The sequence below is a fragment of the Triplophysa rosa genome, linkage group LG14, assembly GCF_024868665.1.
Source record: "Triplophysa rosa linkage group LG14, Trosa_1v2, whole genome shotgun sequence".
Classification (NCBI taxonomy): domain Eukaryota; kingdom Metazoa; phylum Chordata; class Actinopteri; order Cypriniformes; family Nemacheilidae; genus Triplophysa; species Triplophysa rosa.
The window spans coordinates 12,990,347-13,009,096 of NC_079903.1; the positions used below are offsets into that span (position 1 = coordinate 12,990,347).

Genomic DNA, 18,750 nt, shown 5'->3' on the forward strand with positions numbered 1-18,750 from the left:
TCTCAGCCGCACATGCGCACTTTGTAGTGGGTCGAAGTCGGAAATTAGTCAAAATACTGTTTACAAACGGCACGACATATAAGAACGTCCTGTTAAAACCGCCTGAAAATACATGAAAATGAAAAAGTATTTCACGATGTGTACTGTAAAATAGGCTACTATGTCAAAAGGTGGAGATATTTGTATGAGTACCGTAAAGACTGGCGATTCAGGTCACGGCCCAGATTTATACAAAATTCTAGCTGAAAGACATTATTGAACATTTACACTAATAATGTCTGATTACTTAGCATATGTGCCTACATAAAAGGTTATAATGGCAATATACATTATTACATTATTAAGCAAAACTTTTCCATGTATAATATAAAATCATCGAGGATCATCGTATCAGGTCCGCTTCCTACCTACCGACGAGGGAATGAAAAGTTCAGTAGACTATTTGCGCTAAATAAATGGTTGATGTCATGGTGTATTGAACAGAAGCTGCTCTTTGTTAATAATTTTGATCTGTTCTGGGAGCGACCTAGGCTCTTCCGCCCTGACGGCCTGCACCCCAGCAGCATCGGAGCGGTTCTTCTGTCTGACAACACCTCAAAGACGCTCCGCACCGTTTGACTACGTCTCCCACCGGTAAGTCAAGACCTTAACCATAGTCTGTGTTCCTCCCACTCAACTGTTATAAATGTTACTGCTTCCAAATGCATAGAGACTGTGTCTGTCCCCCGAATAATACTACAAAATAATAATTTAGGCAAAACCCAGAGAAAAAATCTGATCGTGATTAAACCTGAAGACAATGTAATAAACGACCAAAACCAACTCATAAAGTTCGGCCTAATTAATATTAGATCACTAAATTCAAACGCAGTTATTGTAAATGAAATGATCACAGACCACAGTTTTGATATACTTTGCCTTACCGAAACCTGGCTTAAACCAAATGATTATTACGGTGTAAATAAGTGTACCCCACTAAGGTACTGTTATATGCATGATCCACGTCCGGTTGGTCGAGGTGGTGGTGTCGCAACAATCTTTAGAGACTTTGGTAACACTTTAGAATAAAGGTCCGTTGTTAACAAGTAACTATGCAGAAAGTAATAGGCAGTACTACATGAAATATATCTCTATGGATAGGCTATATATGTAGAATATATCCATTCATGTTTTGGTATTTGTATTTATTCATAAATTAGTTTCCACAAACAACCTATTTTTTCACTTTATGTACGTTAATGTTGAGATTAGTAATTAATTGTTTTTTCTTTATTAATTGGTCATAGTTCGCAAGTAGTTGTCAATGATGGCATTTTTCTTTAGTAATTATCAAATACCAAATAAGGAACTACCTTTGTCCTAAATTAGCTATTACTTACTGCTTAGTTAATCTTGCTTCTATATTAGTTAATAGTATTAAGGTAAGTGTTAATGTAGTACTGCCTATTACTTTCTGCATAGTTACTTGTTAACAACGGACCATTATTCTAAAGTGTTACCGAGACTTTCTTACTGTAACTCAGAGAACAGAGCATACATTTAAATCATTTGAAGTGCTTGCGTTGAACATAATTGTTCCAAACTAAAGTAAAAAACCATTGCTTTCTTTTACGTTGGCTACTGTGTATAGACCCCCTGGTCCCTACACTGATTTTCTGAAAGAGTTTGCGGACTTCCTATCGGACCTATTGGTTAACGTTGATAAAGTACTAATTGTCGGAGATTTTAATATCCACGTAGGTAGTGCTAACGATGCATTAGCAGTGGCGTTTACAGAGCTATTACACTCTTTTGGAGTAACACAACACATCAATGGACCCACTCATCGATTTAATCATACACTAGACTTGATTATATCTCACGGAGCCGATCTAACCAATATAGATATTATACCTCAAAGCGACGATGTCACCAATCACTATCTTATAACATGTACACTGCGCACTCGTTATCGACAGGGTAGAACAATTACCTCGACTACTAAAGATAGTTTCGCACACAGTTTGCCAGATCTGACTCCTTTAATAACCATACCAATAAATACAGAATCGCTCGATGACATGACCAGCAAATTGGGCACTATTTTCTCTAATACATTAGAAGCTGTCGCACCTATGAAGTCAAAAAAGATTAATGAGAAAAACGCAGCACCATGGTACAATAGCACCACTCGCCCCTTAAAAGAGAAACACGTAAACTGGAGCGCAAATGGAAACAAACCCAATTAGAGGTCTTTAAAATTATGTGGAAAGAGAGTGCAAACTGTTATAAAAAGGCACTAAAAGCAGCAAATGCTGAGCACCTCCGTAACCTCATAGAAACTAACAACAATTCAAGGTTTTTATTTAGTACAGTTGCTAAATTAACAAATAAACAGACATCACCTGACCTGGGTATTCCGCCGCACCTTGGTAGCAATGAATTCATGATTTTTTTTACAGAGAAAATTGAAAACATACGAGACAAAATAGTAAAAACTCAACCTTCAAGTCTGTCCTATGAATTAGTACCAACCATCGCCTGTAAAGCAGGAAGATTTAATTAAACTTATTGCAACATCTAAACCTACAACTTGCTTATTAGACCCCATACCAACATGTTGTCCCCTCTCAGTTAAACCTCATAAATCATTAAAATTTAAACATTATTGAAGAGAGAGACAAATTTACTTGTGTTTTTCCTGTTGGAATCACACTGTGGACATGATGTAACTTACTGGAAGTGATGTCACTAAAATGTGCCATTATTTTACAAGCGGTTTTTTGGTGAAAGTTAACAGTGGTGACACAAAATCAGGGACATACATAAAATGGTTTATATTTTAAACTGATAATGTATACTTATTCCAAAACATTGTTTAATAATGAGGCTACACTTAGAATAATATGGACATTTTTTTTTTTGCAAGGTAAAAGTACTGCTGAAAACCGAAAATCATTGCAAGGGACAGGCCAAAAACTTTACACTTACCAGCATAAATACAATTTTAATTATTTTAAATAATATTTATTTGACTTTATTTTGATGTAATATTGATGAAAGAACATGTAGTGTTGGTATCAGTTTAAATAAAAAATGTATTTGTTGTTATAGTAATTCTATGTCTGATTATCATCACGGACACAAAAGGCACCGATTTCGTGGAATGACCCTAAAACTTCCCTGTCACTTTTTAAAACAACAGCCCAAAACACAGAGCCAGTAAAACACTCAATATTTTAACCGTCTAAAAGAAAATGAATTTAGATAGATCTTCACTAATTTAGTTACTGTATGAAGGAAAAGTACCCAATTAGCAGAGACGCGATATATTTAGATACAATAGATATCCGGATCGTTTTCGATAGCATTGTCTCATAAACTAAAACAAAGCTTTTACATGTACCTAATATTCTATGAAATAAATAAATATATTTACGATTTTTTTTAGCTGTCGCTGAACCCTCCCTCTAACAACGTCGAGGGGCCTGTGCCTGCGAGATATACCGGATAACGTTAAATATCAGGATCGTTTTCAATAACATTTACCTGATAATTAAAAACAACACTTTTACTTCAACTTAATCTTGTACGAAATGAATAAAAATACTTACAAGTGGCCTATGCGTGTACCTAAAACAAGCACCTGTCTGACAGTGCATGTGTCCGAGTGCGCAAGCGTGGCTGAGAGTGCATAATATGTCCGAGTGCGCATGCGCGGCTGAGAGTGCATGTGTCCGAGTGCGCATGCGCGGCTGAGAATGCATGGCTGTATCCGAAATCGCATACTGTGACAGTGCGTACTGAATTTGAATAAGTACCTACCTATCGGCCGTCAAAACAGTACGTTCTATATACTATGAGTGGGAGTAGTATGAATACATTTCAGACATACTGCGTCCGCCATGTTTTATGGTCATGTGACCCGTATGCTCTTTGACCCATGACGTATTAACAACCACCTACACATGAGAGTTGATAAAAACATAATTTATTCACGAGAAATTAATTTATTGGCACTTACGTTAAAAACGGACGTCTTTCCCGCTATATTTATTTGATTTACCTTTGAAAGTTGACCGTTGCTCAGCTCCCGTGGCATCATGGGATAGCGTGCGATCCACACTTGGAAGTAGTAGACCATCCGGGTATTTCTCGCCTACTGTTTTTTGCATACTGAGGTTTCAGACATACTATTCATGACTCATACTCATTTTCACCTACTATATAAAGTAGGCGATTTCAAACGCAGCCAATGTGTCTGTCTGAGTGCGCTGAGAGTGCATGTGTCTGAGAGTGCATCTCGTCTGCAGCCAGACGCTATTGAAAATTTTAAGTTTTCTTTTTACTCAATCTTGTTATTATTCCTCTAAGAAAATATAGTTACTTTCTTTGATACGCGAGCTAACAGATTTAAAGCATTTTCTCCACAACCCTCGAGTGTTTAAGTGGAAGCAGGCTATATGTTACGGGGCTTCATACTTCCAATATGTGGCGTGTTTCTCACGGTAAATGTTTAAAGAGTGTGTTTAATTCAGCAGCTATGTACTTTGTGCCTAATCTAAATGCTGAATCTAAATATTTAGCTAAACGCTTATTTATGTGGCATAATGTTGAACCTTAATGGCGTAAACTTTTGGTGCTAGGCCCATATATGGATGAATGATGAAAGCAAGCAAGCTTTAATTTGTATGGCCAAATCAGTGACATGTACAGTATGTCCCCATGCCATCACTGTATAAAAATGCATAAATATTAACTTTATCATACATTTTATTATTAAGCAAAGTGCCCTGCACATTAACCTAACTGCAAATTTAAAATATGTAACAAAATAAACCAGCACAAACCAGCTACCATGCTTCAAAACATGCTGTGATTGTGCAGAACGGTTGCAATCAAGGCTCATTGAAACATTGTGGAGTAGATATTTTAATCAGACTAGAACATCAAATCAATCCTACCAATGCAGCACATACATGACATCATGTGTGCTTGCTTTGCATTAGGGATGCACCAATGCCATTTTTTTAAAGACAGAGTACGAGTGCCGATTTTTTTTTCTGGTACTCACCGATACTGATGCCTTTACCGATGCCTGTACTTTTTCACAACACAGTGAGACTAATAAAAATAGAATAGCTTTATAATTATAAACAACTCCACCTTAAACACATTATGAAAAAAGAAATAATTTTATGTGCTTGTCACAAACTTTCAAAGCAAATTTCAATCATTTCTGTCAGTTATGTCACATCTTTGGTATCGGTGCATTTTTACGAGTACGGGTACATGAGATATCGGGCCCGATACCGATACTAGTGCATCCCTACTTTCCATACAAGCAGAACTGCTTTTAAAACATCAGGCAGTCTGTCTTTGTAGGCAAAATGCTTTGTTCATTTCCTAGCACTTCAGCACATTTCTTATAGATTTTGAAGTCGGTACAGTTTCTACACCAGGGTTTGTGCTTTCCTTAAATTAGCAGGTCACAGGCAGAATAAGAGACACAATGAATCTTTCAAGACGTTCAATTTCCAAACAACAGAGTGGGTGAAACATTAATGTTGCTGGGAAGATGAAAGGACCCTAATGGAGGAGTTTTCCATATTCCTGCCCAGATTTGGCGCAGAAACACAGCTATAAACTGAACTGCCATAACGCCTCTTATTATCAGGGTAATGTCTTTCCCTCAGATCTTTTATTATTGAAATATGAATGCACTCCTCTCTTTTGTCCCCTCATTAGGAGCGAGCGTATGCGCCTCTGATTACCAAAGGTGTGATTTTCTTTATCAGCGTGGTTGCGTAAGCTTTTCCTGTTAACATCTTTGTAAATGTATGCCTTGTTGTGCACATCCTGTTTTTGTAAATCCGATGCCCTTTTGCAACTTCATTGGGAAAACAGTTTGTACAAACCATTTAGTCTCTTATCGTGCACATTAACCCTGTTCAATCTTCTGCTCTTATCAGAGTCGTGCTCTTATGTCAGCATTTAAGACCCTCTGGGTGGACCGGACCGCTAATCTGTTTCCGCCATGGGAGTAATCACTGGCACACGAGACTCCGAGAATGAAGATGTAGGAAGTTTTTTCTGGCCCTTGGGGGACGAGATTAGAAAGGAAGGAGAATGAGAACAGGTTTGCTCTTGTCTCCACAATTCACACTTCTATCCCGTGTTTGTTCGGGTTGTTAATGATCTAACCACATATGCCGACAACTCTAGTAGTACGTAATGTTTGGGATCAGATTTCAGAAATAACTCATTGAAATTCATGTAATACAGAGCAGAAGGACTGTAGTGGTTATGTTCTGCCTCTTGTTCCTTCCTCAGCTGACAAGAACATCTGTTGTTCTGTATAAGTGGACGCAGCAGAATGCAGGGCACGCTATGGCATATGTCTGAATTACCCACAATTATATTCTTAATGTGATCTAAGACTTGGTAATTGGAACAATTTTGTGCAAATCAGTGTTCGGTCTTGAAGATCTCAGTTATGCATTAGAAAGAAAGTGCATTTTGTATGAGCAATGCATAATTTTGGTTTTCTCCACACCAAGATTTTATTATAGGACGCATCATTTTTTCTAATGTAAAAACGAATGTCGGATTAGGTTGCTTACATAAGTAAGAGGCACAATGAAATGACTAAATGAAGTGATTACGCCAGCAACAATAGACATCAAGGGGGTTGGACACTTTTTCACCGTAGTAACTGTTCCCCTTGGCAACAGTGGAGAGTGACAATTATATTCAGGGTCCTCAATACCTCCAGGTTTCACCTCCTCACTTGCTCTTTTTGGCTCTGTGGAGCACCTGGGACAGCGAGCGACCTCTGACTGCTCACGGGGAGAACAGGGAACTGCTGACACGGCACAGGCAAGATTGCTATTTTCTGACTCAAGCGTTCTGTCTGCAATGCTGTGAATAGAAACACTTAATTAGAGATTATGTTTCGTAGTCAAAAATAAACAGAGGCTGCCACATGCTGTATCTCAGCTTGTCTTTTTGAACTGAAGTTTCTTGGAAAGTCTCAGGTGACGCTGACTGTCATGATAGTGGAACACGCTCTGTATATTTGACATAGAAAGTTGTCAGAGTCTTTGTATAGATGCATTGATTTAGTGTCAAGGCAAACTTCTGTGAGTTTGTGACCTTAACCAGGCATTTAAACCCTATGCTTTTTAATTCCAGGTGTAAAGACACTTTGAACTTCAGGTTAAAGAGATATTTCACCCAAAAATAAAAATTCTGTCATTTTATTCATTCGGTTCCCCTGTGGTGGAATGAACTGCCAGCCTCCACCCGAACTGCAGCATCCTTCACAACTTTCAAAAAACAACTCAAAACATTCCTGTTGCGCATTTATTTGACTAACCAATAACTGTCTATGTCTAGTGTCTAAAAAACATAATAATAATCTTGTTGTTCATTCTCTCCCTTGCTTACTCCAGCTTTGATCCTCCTAGTAGCATGGCCTTGTAAACTAACGGTACTGTTTAGCGTGTTGACAAAATGTTTATATGCTCTCCTACTTGTAAATCGCTTTGGATGAAGCGTCTGCCAAATGAATAAATGTAAATTTACTCGCCCTATTGTCATTTCAAACATGTATGACTTTCTTTCTTTTGCAGAACACAAAAGAAGATATTTTGAAGAATGTTGGCAACCGAAAAACATTGACCCCCATTGACTTCCGTTGTATGGACAGAAAAGCAATGCAATGGGTACCGCCGGTGTTCGGTTACCAACTTCAAAATATCTTCTTTTGTATTCTGCAAAAGAAAAATGTCATACAGGTTTCGCAAGAGGTTACGAAAATGATGACAGAATTTTCATTTTTGGGTGAACTGTCAAAGTTCCATAATTTAATTTACTTTGAATGGGGGTTTGCATTGCGTTTAACCCTTGGTTAACATAGGGTTATAGTGTGGAGTGAAAAAAAAGTCTCATCATATGCACATAATGGTCAACTGTGCCAATAGATATAACGTATCAGCTGTGAAAGTCGTTCTTTATTCATGTATTATATGTCCAGAGGACATTTGAGTGTTGGCCGGATCTGCTACCGGTTGTGGGGGACTTAGGTGGAGACAGGCTGACATAATTCATCGTGTTGGTGTGGTGAGAGAGTGCTGTGAGCATGGGTTCTGGCTCCTCTTATGCTCCCAGAACTATCTACCTGGACGTAGATGGCAAAGTGCAGAAGGTGAGCCTCATGTTCAGATGGACTTTTGTTTGCATGTTTTAACAAGCTTGCAAGTTGCAGTAATATTCAACAAATCTGGAAAAATAAAATATATTTCTCCATTATATGTAATTTGATGTGTGTTGTTTTATTGAATAACAAAGGAGAATGATAATGATGGTGCTAAAGCTTGCATCATGGTGTTAATTTGTGGCTGCTTATGGTCAGAGCCCCAAAATACAAATACAAAAAATACTATTTGATGCATATATCAAAGGTTCATCTTATTTGGGCAGAAGGTGCAATATTTACTCTAGAAAAAAACGCTTAAACTTAATTTAATAAAAACAAGTATGTTTTGGCAAAGTCTTCATCTGAGTATTTTAAAATACATCTATACATCAACTATTTTTTATTAGAATCAGAGAATGTGATCAGATCAGCATCATTTTTTATAATCCAAACACTCTCCAACAACATAAGCAAGTGGTCATGTTAAGTTTTCTCCCATGCCGAGTGCTGGAGATCAGGTTATAAATAAACTGAAGATGGCGTGTTCCACAGGTGTGACTGACACTGCATGCTGTGGTGACACTTACTGGATTTTTTCTGCGTCTCTTTTTTCTCCTGTAGTGATGACTGAAGAGCTGTATATTGTTGTGGTTGATTTATATTCATTCTCATTATCAGCACATTATCCAAAAAAAATATGTTCATGGCATTTGGGGCATTTCTTACCCCATAATTAAATATTCTAAATTCTTTCATTGTCATATATTATTGTTAAACAATTAGTGTGTTGCTTTTTTTATGTGGCTCAACATGTGCATCAGTTTACACAACCTGCTCAGTGAAAGAAGCCGAGAGGACATTGAGAGTGACATGTGTTTACTATAGTACAGGATGTGCCTGTCTACTACACCTGCCACTGTTTTACTCGTTCAATGGATTTACTCATTAACACCAACAAGTAGTCTATTTTAAGCCAATGAATTTCATAGGGAAATTGTATTTTTGGTCTTTTATAGATTTATGATTATTTTTAATTGCAGATGTGTTGGCAAAGTGCACTGTGTAAGAATGTTTTGTTTGAAAAGTAGGATAAGCAAAAGTGTTCATTTATATTTATTTATCACATGCTTTAAAATCCCATGACATTTTCAATGGCAATTCAAGCCATTACAACAACAATAAAGCGCAGCTGTTTTTAATACAGATATGGCAAAAAAAAAAAACATTATACAACTAAAACACACTTATTTGTACTTATTTGTGTAGGTGCTTTTCAGTTGCCACTGCACCCCGTGTGACATCAAAGAGCTGCTGTGTTCCTCCTCCAACATCCCCAGGTCTGTATATCACAGTTCTATCACCGCTACTGTAATTGTTACCTCAATGCCTTTCCAAAACCTGTGTGAAAATATTTTCTCTGTACTTGACAAAGCAGCTTTGCTCAGCTCTAGACATTTAATATAACTATAATAAACCTACATTATTGTTTGCAGAAACACGGCCATTATGATGGTGGACCCTGAAGGTGCTCTTGTATCGATCGATCCCACAATGCCCACCAACACCCCCAAGTAAACAGCTTCACAATCCTTCAAATAAGCCATTATACATTATTTTGATTCGTCAGTTAATGATCCCTCCTGTCCTTTTAGCTCCCTGTACAAAGTTGTTCCGGTGTCCACTGGCCAGCTGGGGGGTAAGCGCACATCACCTTCCCTTCCACTGTTTATCAGTGTTTGTGTCTTTTCATCTTATAACTCTGGATCTTCCTTCTCTTACAATTAGAATCAAGAGTTGTTCTGTCTTTATTTATACGCTGTGTTTGTTTTACTCACAGAAAAGGAGGATATGTTTCAGAATGTGCTCTCGCAGGTAGCAGAGCAGTTCAGCAGGTAACAGACGGGTTTGTTTGCTTGTGGACGGCAGAGTCATTGTGGGGGATTTGCACTGAAATGTTTTTCTTCCATTCGGCAGAGCATTCAGGATTAATGAACTGAAAACTGAGGTGACCAATCGGCTGGCTATGCTGGAGAAGAGAGTAGAGTGTATGTAATGGCAATTCTAAACTTGCACGATTTCTCCTGCAGGCTCAGGCATGCCTGTATTAATACTGTATCTGGGTGTCTAAATATGTGCTTGACATTAATTGAAAGACAGAATAATCTTAAAGGGATACTTCGCCCAAAAATGAAAATTCTGTCATCATGTACTCACCTTCGAGATGTTCCAAATCTGTATTCATTTCTTTGTTCTGATGAACACAGAGAGAGATATTTGGAAGAATGCTTGTAACCAAACAGATCTTGCCCCCCATTGACTACCATAGTAGGAAAAAATACTTTATCATTTTCTTTGTTCTGTTGAACAGAAAAGGACACATTTTGAAGAATGTAGGACGGCAAACTTTTGACTACCATTGTATTGTTTCCTACTATCGTAGTCAATGAGGGAGAAAATCTGTCTGGATACAAGCATTCTTCCAAATGTCTTTCTCTGTGTTCATCAGAACAAAGAAATGTATACAAATTTGGAACAACTCGAAGGTGAGTAAATGATGACAGAATTTTCATTTTTGGGTGAAGTATCCCTTTAAAAGGATCGTTCATGCAAAAATGAAAATTCCGCCCTCATTTACTCACCCTCTTGTCATTTTAAACCTGTTGGACTTTCTTTCTTCTGTAGAACACAAAAGAAGATATTTTGAAGAATGTTGGTAACCCGCACCCATTCACTTGCATTGGTTTTGTGTCCATGTAATATAAGTGAATGGGTGTCAGCGCTGTTCGGTTACCAACTTTCTTCAAAATATCTTCTTTTGTGTTCTGCGGAAGAAAGGAGTCATACAGATTTAAAATGATAAGAGGATGAGTAAATGATGACAGAATGTTTATTTTTGGGTGAACCATCCCTTCAACCAAGGGTTAAAAACAACCCGGAGTGTGCTTGCTAAAAACCACTTAAACTTTGTAATATTGGTTTGTAATTCTTGATCTCTGTATAGTGGAGGGGTTGAAGGTTGTGGAGATTGAAAAGTGCAAAAACGACTTAAAGAAGCTCCGAGATGAGATGACGTCCAGAGCTGGAGGAAGGTAAATAAAAGAAAATGATTGAACCCAAGTGTGACAATTTATCTGCTTATCCATCTTAATTGGCCATCACGACATATATGCATGGCTTGTTTTCAAACAAATGCATCAAACTGATTCCTTCACTTTCTTTTCAGAGTGATTTGTCCGTGCAAGTACAATTTTTCCGACGATGGAAAGAAGTTAACCCCTAGACGTGATGTCCCGAACTACCCCAAGGTGCTTTAAACTTTTACAATGTGCTTTGATTAAATTACTGGCACTGGTGCAAAGTTTTGTCTCTGTTTTGCATGCTTATATCGATCTCATGATCTGATATTGATCTCTTGAATCTTCAGTACACACTTTCTCAGGAGACCATTGAAGCGCTGAAGAAACCAACCTTTGATGTTTGGCATTGGGAGCACAATGAAGTGAGTCTGATTGGTGGAATAAATGTACAAAAGCTTCTAAATGTCTGAAATCGCATTAAGTGTGCTTGAAGGGATATTTAACAAACAAAAAATAAAATTCTGTCATTATTTACTCACCCTCAAGTTGTTCCAAACCTGTGTCAATTTCATTATTCCACTGAACACAAAAATGATATTTGGAAGAATGTTTGTATTCAAAAAGAACAGTTTTTCGACATTCTTCAAAATATCTTCTTTTGTGTTCAACAGAACAAAGACTCTTATACAGTTTTGGAACAACTTGAGGGTAAGTAAATAGTGACAGAATTTTCATTTTTTTGTACTTTTGTACTATTTTGGGGTTTTTTTAAGTACATTTTGATGTATACTTCTATACTTGAGTATACGTAATGAGTATACTAATATAAATGTACTTGTAGTACACTTGTAAGTTGTAAATACTATTTAATTTTTGGTTTATAAAAGTATACTTTTAAGTATACTTTAAGTGTAGCAGTAGTAAACTTTGATTGAGGACACAAGTAGTGTTCCACTATTACACACACATATATTACACAAATTATTTAGTTTAATTACATCAGAAGTTACTGTAATTAAACTACAGAAAAAAATCGAGTAATCCCTTACTTTACTTTTTCAATGGAAAAGTAATTAAATTACAGTAACTAATTACTTAATAACTAGTTACACCCAACACTGATTGACACACATGCTTTGTATGTACAGAGATTTGATGTATATATTGTGACTTGTATGTTTGTCAGATGCTGAGCTGCCTGGAGTACATGTATCATGACTTAGGCCTTGTGAAGGAGTTTAACATGAACCCAATCACTCTCAAACGCTGGCTGGTGAGAGAATGTTTATAAGCTTAAGAATTAAAAAGCACAATACAGAAGTGACGACTTCTGATTTTTCATTCATGCATATTACGTGCATTTCATGTGAATCAAAATCCTTGGTTCTATTTAACATAGATTAACACTTATTGCTGACTCTTTTCAGCTGGCCATTCAAGAGAATTATCGCAGCAACCCCTTCCATAATTTCCGTCATTGTTTCTGCGTTAGTCAGATGATGTACGGCATGATCCACCTCTGCAACCTCCAGGTGAGAAGCTTTAGGTAGGCCTACGTAGCAATTAGCACACCAATTACCAAGGGGACAGTAAAAGCTGAACGCGGTGTGTGTGTGTGGCCCACAGGAAAAGCTCACGCTGACTGATCTGGGCATTTTAATGACTGCTGCAGTGTGTCACGACTTGGACCACCCCGGATACAACAACACGTAAGATCTCCGCTTCTGTGTAATTATGTTCTCAAGGCAAATAAAACATACAGACACATGTGCCCAAGCATTTTCCTACATGTTTGTGATGACAATTTTATGATACCGTATTTAGCCGGTTATTTTAGTATCATCCGCTTGGCGTATTACGAGGAAATGTAGCACGTTGCTGTCCTTTAACAGGTACCAAATCAATGCCCGCACTGACTTGGCCGTGCGCTACAATGACATCTCACCCCTGGAGAACCATCACTGCGCTGTGTCCTTCCAGATACTCTTATTGCCCGAGTGTAACATTTTCGCAAACGTGGACCCAGAAGCCTTTAAACAGATGAGACGGGTATGACTTGTTCTTAAAGGAACAGTTCACCCAAAAATATAAATTCTGTCATCATTTATTTTACTCACTCACCCTCCAGTTGTTTCAAATCTGTATAAATGTATTTGTTCTGATAAACACAGAGAAAGATATTTGGAAGAATGCTTGTAACCAAACGGCTATCCTGATTTTGCCAAGTGGTTGATCATGTTGACCCTGTGACAACATTTAAATCAACCAATCAGATTTCAGAAATAAGTTTACATTTTATTTTAAGTTTAATCTTACAACCAGGATTAGGTGCTTCTAGACAATTGTTTTCCACTTATCATTTCCCTCTGATTTTAGGGGTAAGTTATGGTTAGGGTTGGGGTTTGGTGTGGGTTTAGGTTTAGGTTTTATTTATAAAAATGTTGTCCTTAGGTCAACAAAATGTGTTGCCCTGAGTACATCAACCACTTGCAAAATCAGGCCGAGCTAACCAAACAGTTCAAGGCCACCATTGATTACCATAGTAGCAAAAATGACAATGGTAGTCAAAAGTGCCCCAGAACTGTTTACTTTCCTACATTCTTCAAAATATCTTCTTTTGTGTTCAACAGAAAAAAGAAATTTATAAAGCCATTTTTCCTACTATGGAAGTCTATATAGGTTAAGAACTGTTTGTTTACAAGCATTCTTCCAGATATCTTTCTCTGCGTTCATCAGAACAAAGACATTTACACAGATTTGGAACAACTTGAGGGTGAGTAAATGATGACAGAATTTTCATTTTTGGGTGAATTGTTCCTTTAAGCAGAACAACCACGAATGTCAACTCCCATTTAAACTTTATTGCACTAAATTATTATTGTACTATGAATGTATTGGCAGGCTATTATCACACTGATTTTGGCCACGGACATGGCCAGGCATGGCGAGATTCTGGACTCTTTTAAGCATAAAGTTGACAATTTCGACTTCACCAATGAGGAGCATGTGACTTGCGTATGTACCATAAAACTCATAACACACATCAAGACATTTGATTGGCCTGTTTGATACAGATTGGATTTGGTAGGTAATGATTTGCTGAGCCACTCTTTGCATTTCATTTTTAGATGAAGATGGTGCTCATCAAGTGCTGTGACATCTCCAATGAAGTCAGGCCTACAGAGGTGGCAGAGCCGTGGGTGGACTGTCTGCTGGAGGAATACTTCATGCAGGTCTGCTCAGCTTTATCTGTTCTTATGGCTCGCTGCCCTGCGGTGATTAGTGGAGGTGTTTTTGTTATCTTCTCTTTGTTCAGAGTGATAGAGAGAAAACAGAGGGGCTTCCTGTGGCTCCCTTTATGGACAGAGATAAAGTGACCAAACCTACGGCTCAGATCGGCTTCATTAAGTTCGTCCTCATCCCCATGTTTGAAACGGTCATGAAGGTACGTTAGAGGTTCTGAAGGGATTTTTGGTTGTCGATTTATGGACAACCAAACAATGGACAACAATTCCTGCATACAATACACTCATGTTGTAGTTGTAGATACAACATGGTGATTCCATGTAAGGGGGGACCTGCGGTGTATGTAGACAGAAATAGCTCATTCTAAGGTAATAAAAACATAACGCTTCATTATGTAAGGTCTATATACACCTCTGAAGACATAGTTATGCATATTATATTGAATTTCTGTCAATAGATCCTCCAAAAAAATGACACATTGGACCTTTAATACATTGCTGTGACTGAGGAATTGAAGTTTAAGTTGTTATTCACTAAAATTATTTATTAGTATATTCCTCATTCAAAACATCATGACTGACTTTAATTTTCGGGTGAACTGACTCTTTAAATGATCCCATGCTTGAAGCGTACAGCATCTAGAATGTAAAGTATGTACAGAAGATGTAAATGTTTGTTTCCTTGTTCCTTCAGCTCTTCCCTCAGATCGAGGAGATAATGGTACTGCCTCTCAGAGACTCACGCGACCATTACGAGGAGCTGAAGCAAATTGATGATGCCATGACCGAGGTAAACTCCCCTCAGATTCTCATCACATTATTCATAGTCAAGGAATATACATTTCTTGTGGTGTATTTTATATACAGTATCTAATGACACGATTAGCTGAAAAGATAAATGGTTAAAATAGTAGAAATGGCATTTTACAGATCAATGTCAACATTTATGTTGGGATGAAAGGTTGAATTTAGGATGCACAAATGACATGAAATGTTCACAATGTTTTGGTCACATGTACTGTATGTGCATTGCTTAATATATTTATTAGACCACCTGTGATAATAAAAAGAAAACACAAATATTTTAGGAATCTGTCAAAAACTTGTTTAAAGGGGTCATATGGGGCAAATACGTGTTTTTATGTGTCTTTGGTGTGTTATAAGTTGCCCATGCATGTACTGTATTAGACACGTAAAATTGCAAAAATTAAAGTGTCGTAACAAAAGATGCAATCTATCTAAAAGCGAATGCTCATCCAGACCTGCCTGAAACGCCTCGTGTAACCACACCCCCACAAATCCACGTCAGTTCGTGGTATGACTTGACTAAGACCGCCCAAATGTATACGCACTAAGGTGGGCGTAATTGTCAGTACAATTGCTTTGGAACCTGTGGTCCAAATATGGTAAGAAGCGTTACATTTCCGTCACACGCTTGCAGTATTCGACCAATCACTACGCACTGGTTAACTAGCCAATCATAGCACACCTCGCTTTTCAGAGCGATGAGCTTTGTACAAAGTCCACGCGTTTCAGAGATGCGGGGCAAAGAGGAGATGCAAACATGCACAGTATGTGGAAAATACAGCGTTTTTGAACCTTAAATCGTGTATACACATTGCATTACATCTAAAACAAACTATAATGTTTGTTTTAGCCATGTCACATGACCCCTTTAATACTAAAAAATTGTCATGTAATAAGCAAATAACAAACTGAAATGACTAAATAGGCTTAATTTATTTAACATTCAACCATTACAATGTATTTTTTATTAAGAACTATAAGGAAATTACTGTAATTGTGCATCTGAATAAAAAGTGATTGACAATTTTTTCTGCTTTTCTTGTAAAACAGTGAGTTCAAAAATTCATGCATAATAACATTATATTTTTACATTAAAAATATTCCTGTTACTAAAGAGCTTGCACTATTGGTGAATTAGCCATTACAGAAACATACAGTATTTTGGTTTTCAGCAATACTGTTAGTTTAGGACAGCTGACACAAACCTTACATTTTTGATAAACCTTACAAATATGTTAAACTCTACATGTACAGTATACACACAAACTGTGATCCTGTATGTAAGTGTGGGTTCGTGGAACTTGTTAACATAAAGGTGTGTTTTCTGTTCCATGAGGCACAGAAGAAAAAAACAGAAAATATGTCCTTAGGAGGGAAGAAGAAATAAGCACGGGTGCCAGCTGAATATTACTGTGTAAGTACATTAATACTTTTTTTCATATTTGATCATTGATCGCAGTTGATTCCCTTCTTGGTGTACCATTTGTTTTGTCAGAATCATGGAAAAGTGATCAACCGGTTGATGTGTTTTCATGTGTCATTTCAGAGGTCTCATTTTTTGGACCTTGGCACTGTATGAACAGCTCCAGCAGTGAGAGTTCAGATGCTGGGCTGCTGTTGAAGATGGCTGGTTCGCCCACTGAACCCAAAGGGTCCCCTGATCAACTCAGGAGTTGCTTCCTTTGGCCAACAGACTACTTTTCCGGTCTGATTATTCCTTAGCAAACTGATATGGGCAAATATTTGTTTTTCTGGTTGTGTTTGATGTTTGATTTTTGGTCCTTCATAGATGAATGAGAAAATCTCTTATCGGTTGCATGTAGTATGTAGGCATCTGAAAGGTTTGTGGTCCCAAAGTAATTACAATACCAGGTTACAGCGTGACGTATAGCTTTTGAGAATTAACTAGTGCCTTTGAAATGTGTTGTGATTGTTATCGGATGTCAGCACAATATGATACTGTTCCTTTTTCAGCTTATTCTCAGTAGAGGTTCTTAGGGCTCATTTGTAGATGGGTTTTTGTGGTGAGCACAATACCACTATTAACCATAATATCAGCCTTTATGGATACAGGAGAACTCTCTTAGAAATTTTACTCACATACTTTCCAAATTAAATTCCGTTGATCATTATTTGTGATGATTACTATGGAAACCAGTTCATTTTTGCCATAAACATGTCTGTAAAGAATGATACGGATAGGATGGAGAATTAAAGTTCAACCAATTATTTAAATCCTTATCTTTATGTTGATCCAAACCTGTATGTTTCAGGACAAAAGTCATACTAATGTATAGCTTTTAAATAATTTTTGTTTTATGGCTGCTTACACACATTTTCGGTTCTCTTTTTTTTAATAATTTTATTTTAAAAAAACTACGAGGATGAATAAATAACTCAGATAAATATAGAAGCAAAGACTCATGCAGGTGAACCGTATACCTTTAATCCTTCTTTTTTTAATCCTTCTTTTGATACTCCGAGTGTATGTTTTATTGAGTCATACCTGCTAACCACATTCAATTATTTCTTCCATGTTCTCATTCATTTTCTGTTGCATTCTCTGTATCCTATTTGCTCCGGATTGTTTCTAAAGTTTCCTCCAAATAGGACAATAAAATCTGTGGGAGTTCTGCCTCCTGGCTGTTCTTGAGCAAGGCCGTTCTTTCCTCTTTTATCAGCACGGTAATAAAAGCTCTCGCAGCGGGAGGTCACATGTGTTAACTGTTATAACAAGGTTAGGCCTGTACGCATCATTTCATCCATATGTTTCTCTGTCATTGTTTGTCCCACTTATCTGTAGATAAGCACATTTTGATGGAGGGAGATCACGGCACATATTTCCCTCGCTGAGGGCAGCGTAAGCGACTTGTTGAGACAGGATCGGTGTGCAAAAAAAGTTTATGTCATCGCAAGCTATCAATTAAAGCGGATTTTAGGATATGAATAGAAAGTGAATCGTAAATAGACTCATTGCTTACTGTAGACAAACACAAATTACACAGTTTATGCAGTTTATGAAATAACGCCCGAGTTAAGCATATTCACGAGTCTATTCCTTTGACTTTTTGTGATAAATTGCATGAGATTTTCTTCATCGTGTTGCCTCTATTGGGTGATTTCAGCTTTAAATTATCCACCCGCTGGCATGTCTTGCTTTGTCTTCACTGACTGTGACAGATTGAGTTCACATTTTATCAAAGCCTGTTTCATCACCCACTTCAGAGAAACGAAAACATTCATTTATCTCGAAACATTGTTCTCATTCCAATGAATTGAGCTCCACCCCCGATTTCAGCTTCATCCATGATACATGAATGCTTTAATAGCCTTCGAGTAGAAGAGGCTTCTTTCAAAAAGTCCACCTTTGAAAGGTTTTAGTAGCCGGAAAGCCCTCGACTGAACCCGTTAGGAAGTGATCTGTGTCTGCCGACACCTTTCA

General features: G+C 37.5%; 1 protein-coding gene across 3 annotated transcripts; it reads left to right on the forward strand.

The window, feature by feature from the left end:
- The first annotated feature begins 87 nt into the window (after window positions 1–87).
- pde9ac (phosphodiesterase 9ac) lies at window positions 88–17,971 on the forward strand. Of its 3 annotated transcripts, none has more exons than XM_057351080.1 (19): window positions 88–633; window positions 9,446–9,516; window positions 9,673–9,750; window positions 9,832–9,875; window positions 10,017–10,071; window positions 10,154–10,224; window positions 11,181–11,268; window positions 11,403–11,484; window positions 11,604–11,678; window positions 12,443–12,529; window positions 12,684–12,788; window positions 12,883–12,965; window positions 13,149–13,305; window positions 14,158–14,271; window positions 14,385–14,489; window positions 14,573–14,701; window positions 15,196–15,291; window positions 16,645–16,722; window positions 16,855–17,971. In XM_057351080.1, the coding sequence occupies exons 3-18, from the start codon at window positions 9,686–9,688 to the stop codon at window positions 16,693–16,695; spliced, it is 1,407 nt and encodes a 468-aa protein (XP_057207063.1). In that variant the 5' UTR covers window positions 88–633; window positions 9,446–9,516; window positions 9,673–9,685; the 3' UTR covers window positions 16,696–16,722; window positions 16,855–17,971. The 3 variants fall into 3 exon arrangements, with proteins under 3 accessions (XP_057207063.1, XP_057207061.1, XP_057207062.1); XM_057351078.1 differs by lacking the exon at window positions 88–633 and adding an exon at window positions 8,021–8,188; XM_057351079.1 differs by lacking the exon at window positions 88–633 and adding an exon at window positions 8,021–8,188 and having other exon boundaries at window positions 16,651–16,722.
- Window positions 17,972–18,750: the final 779 nt, after the last annotated feature.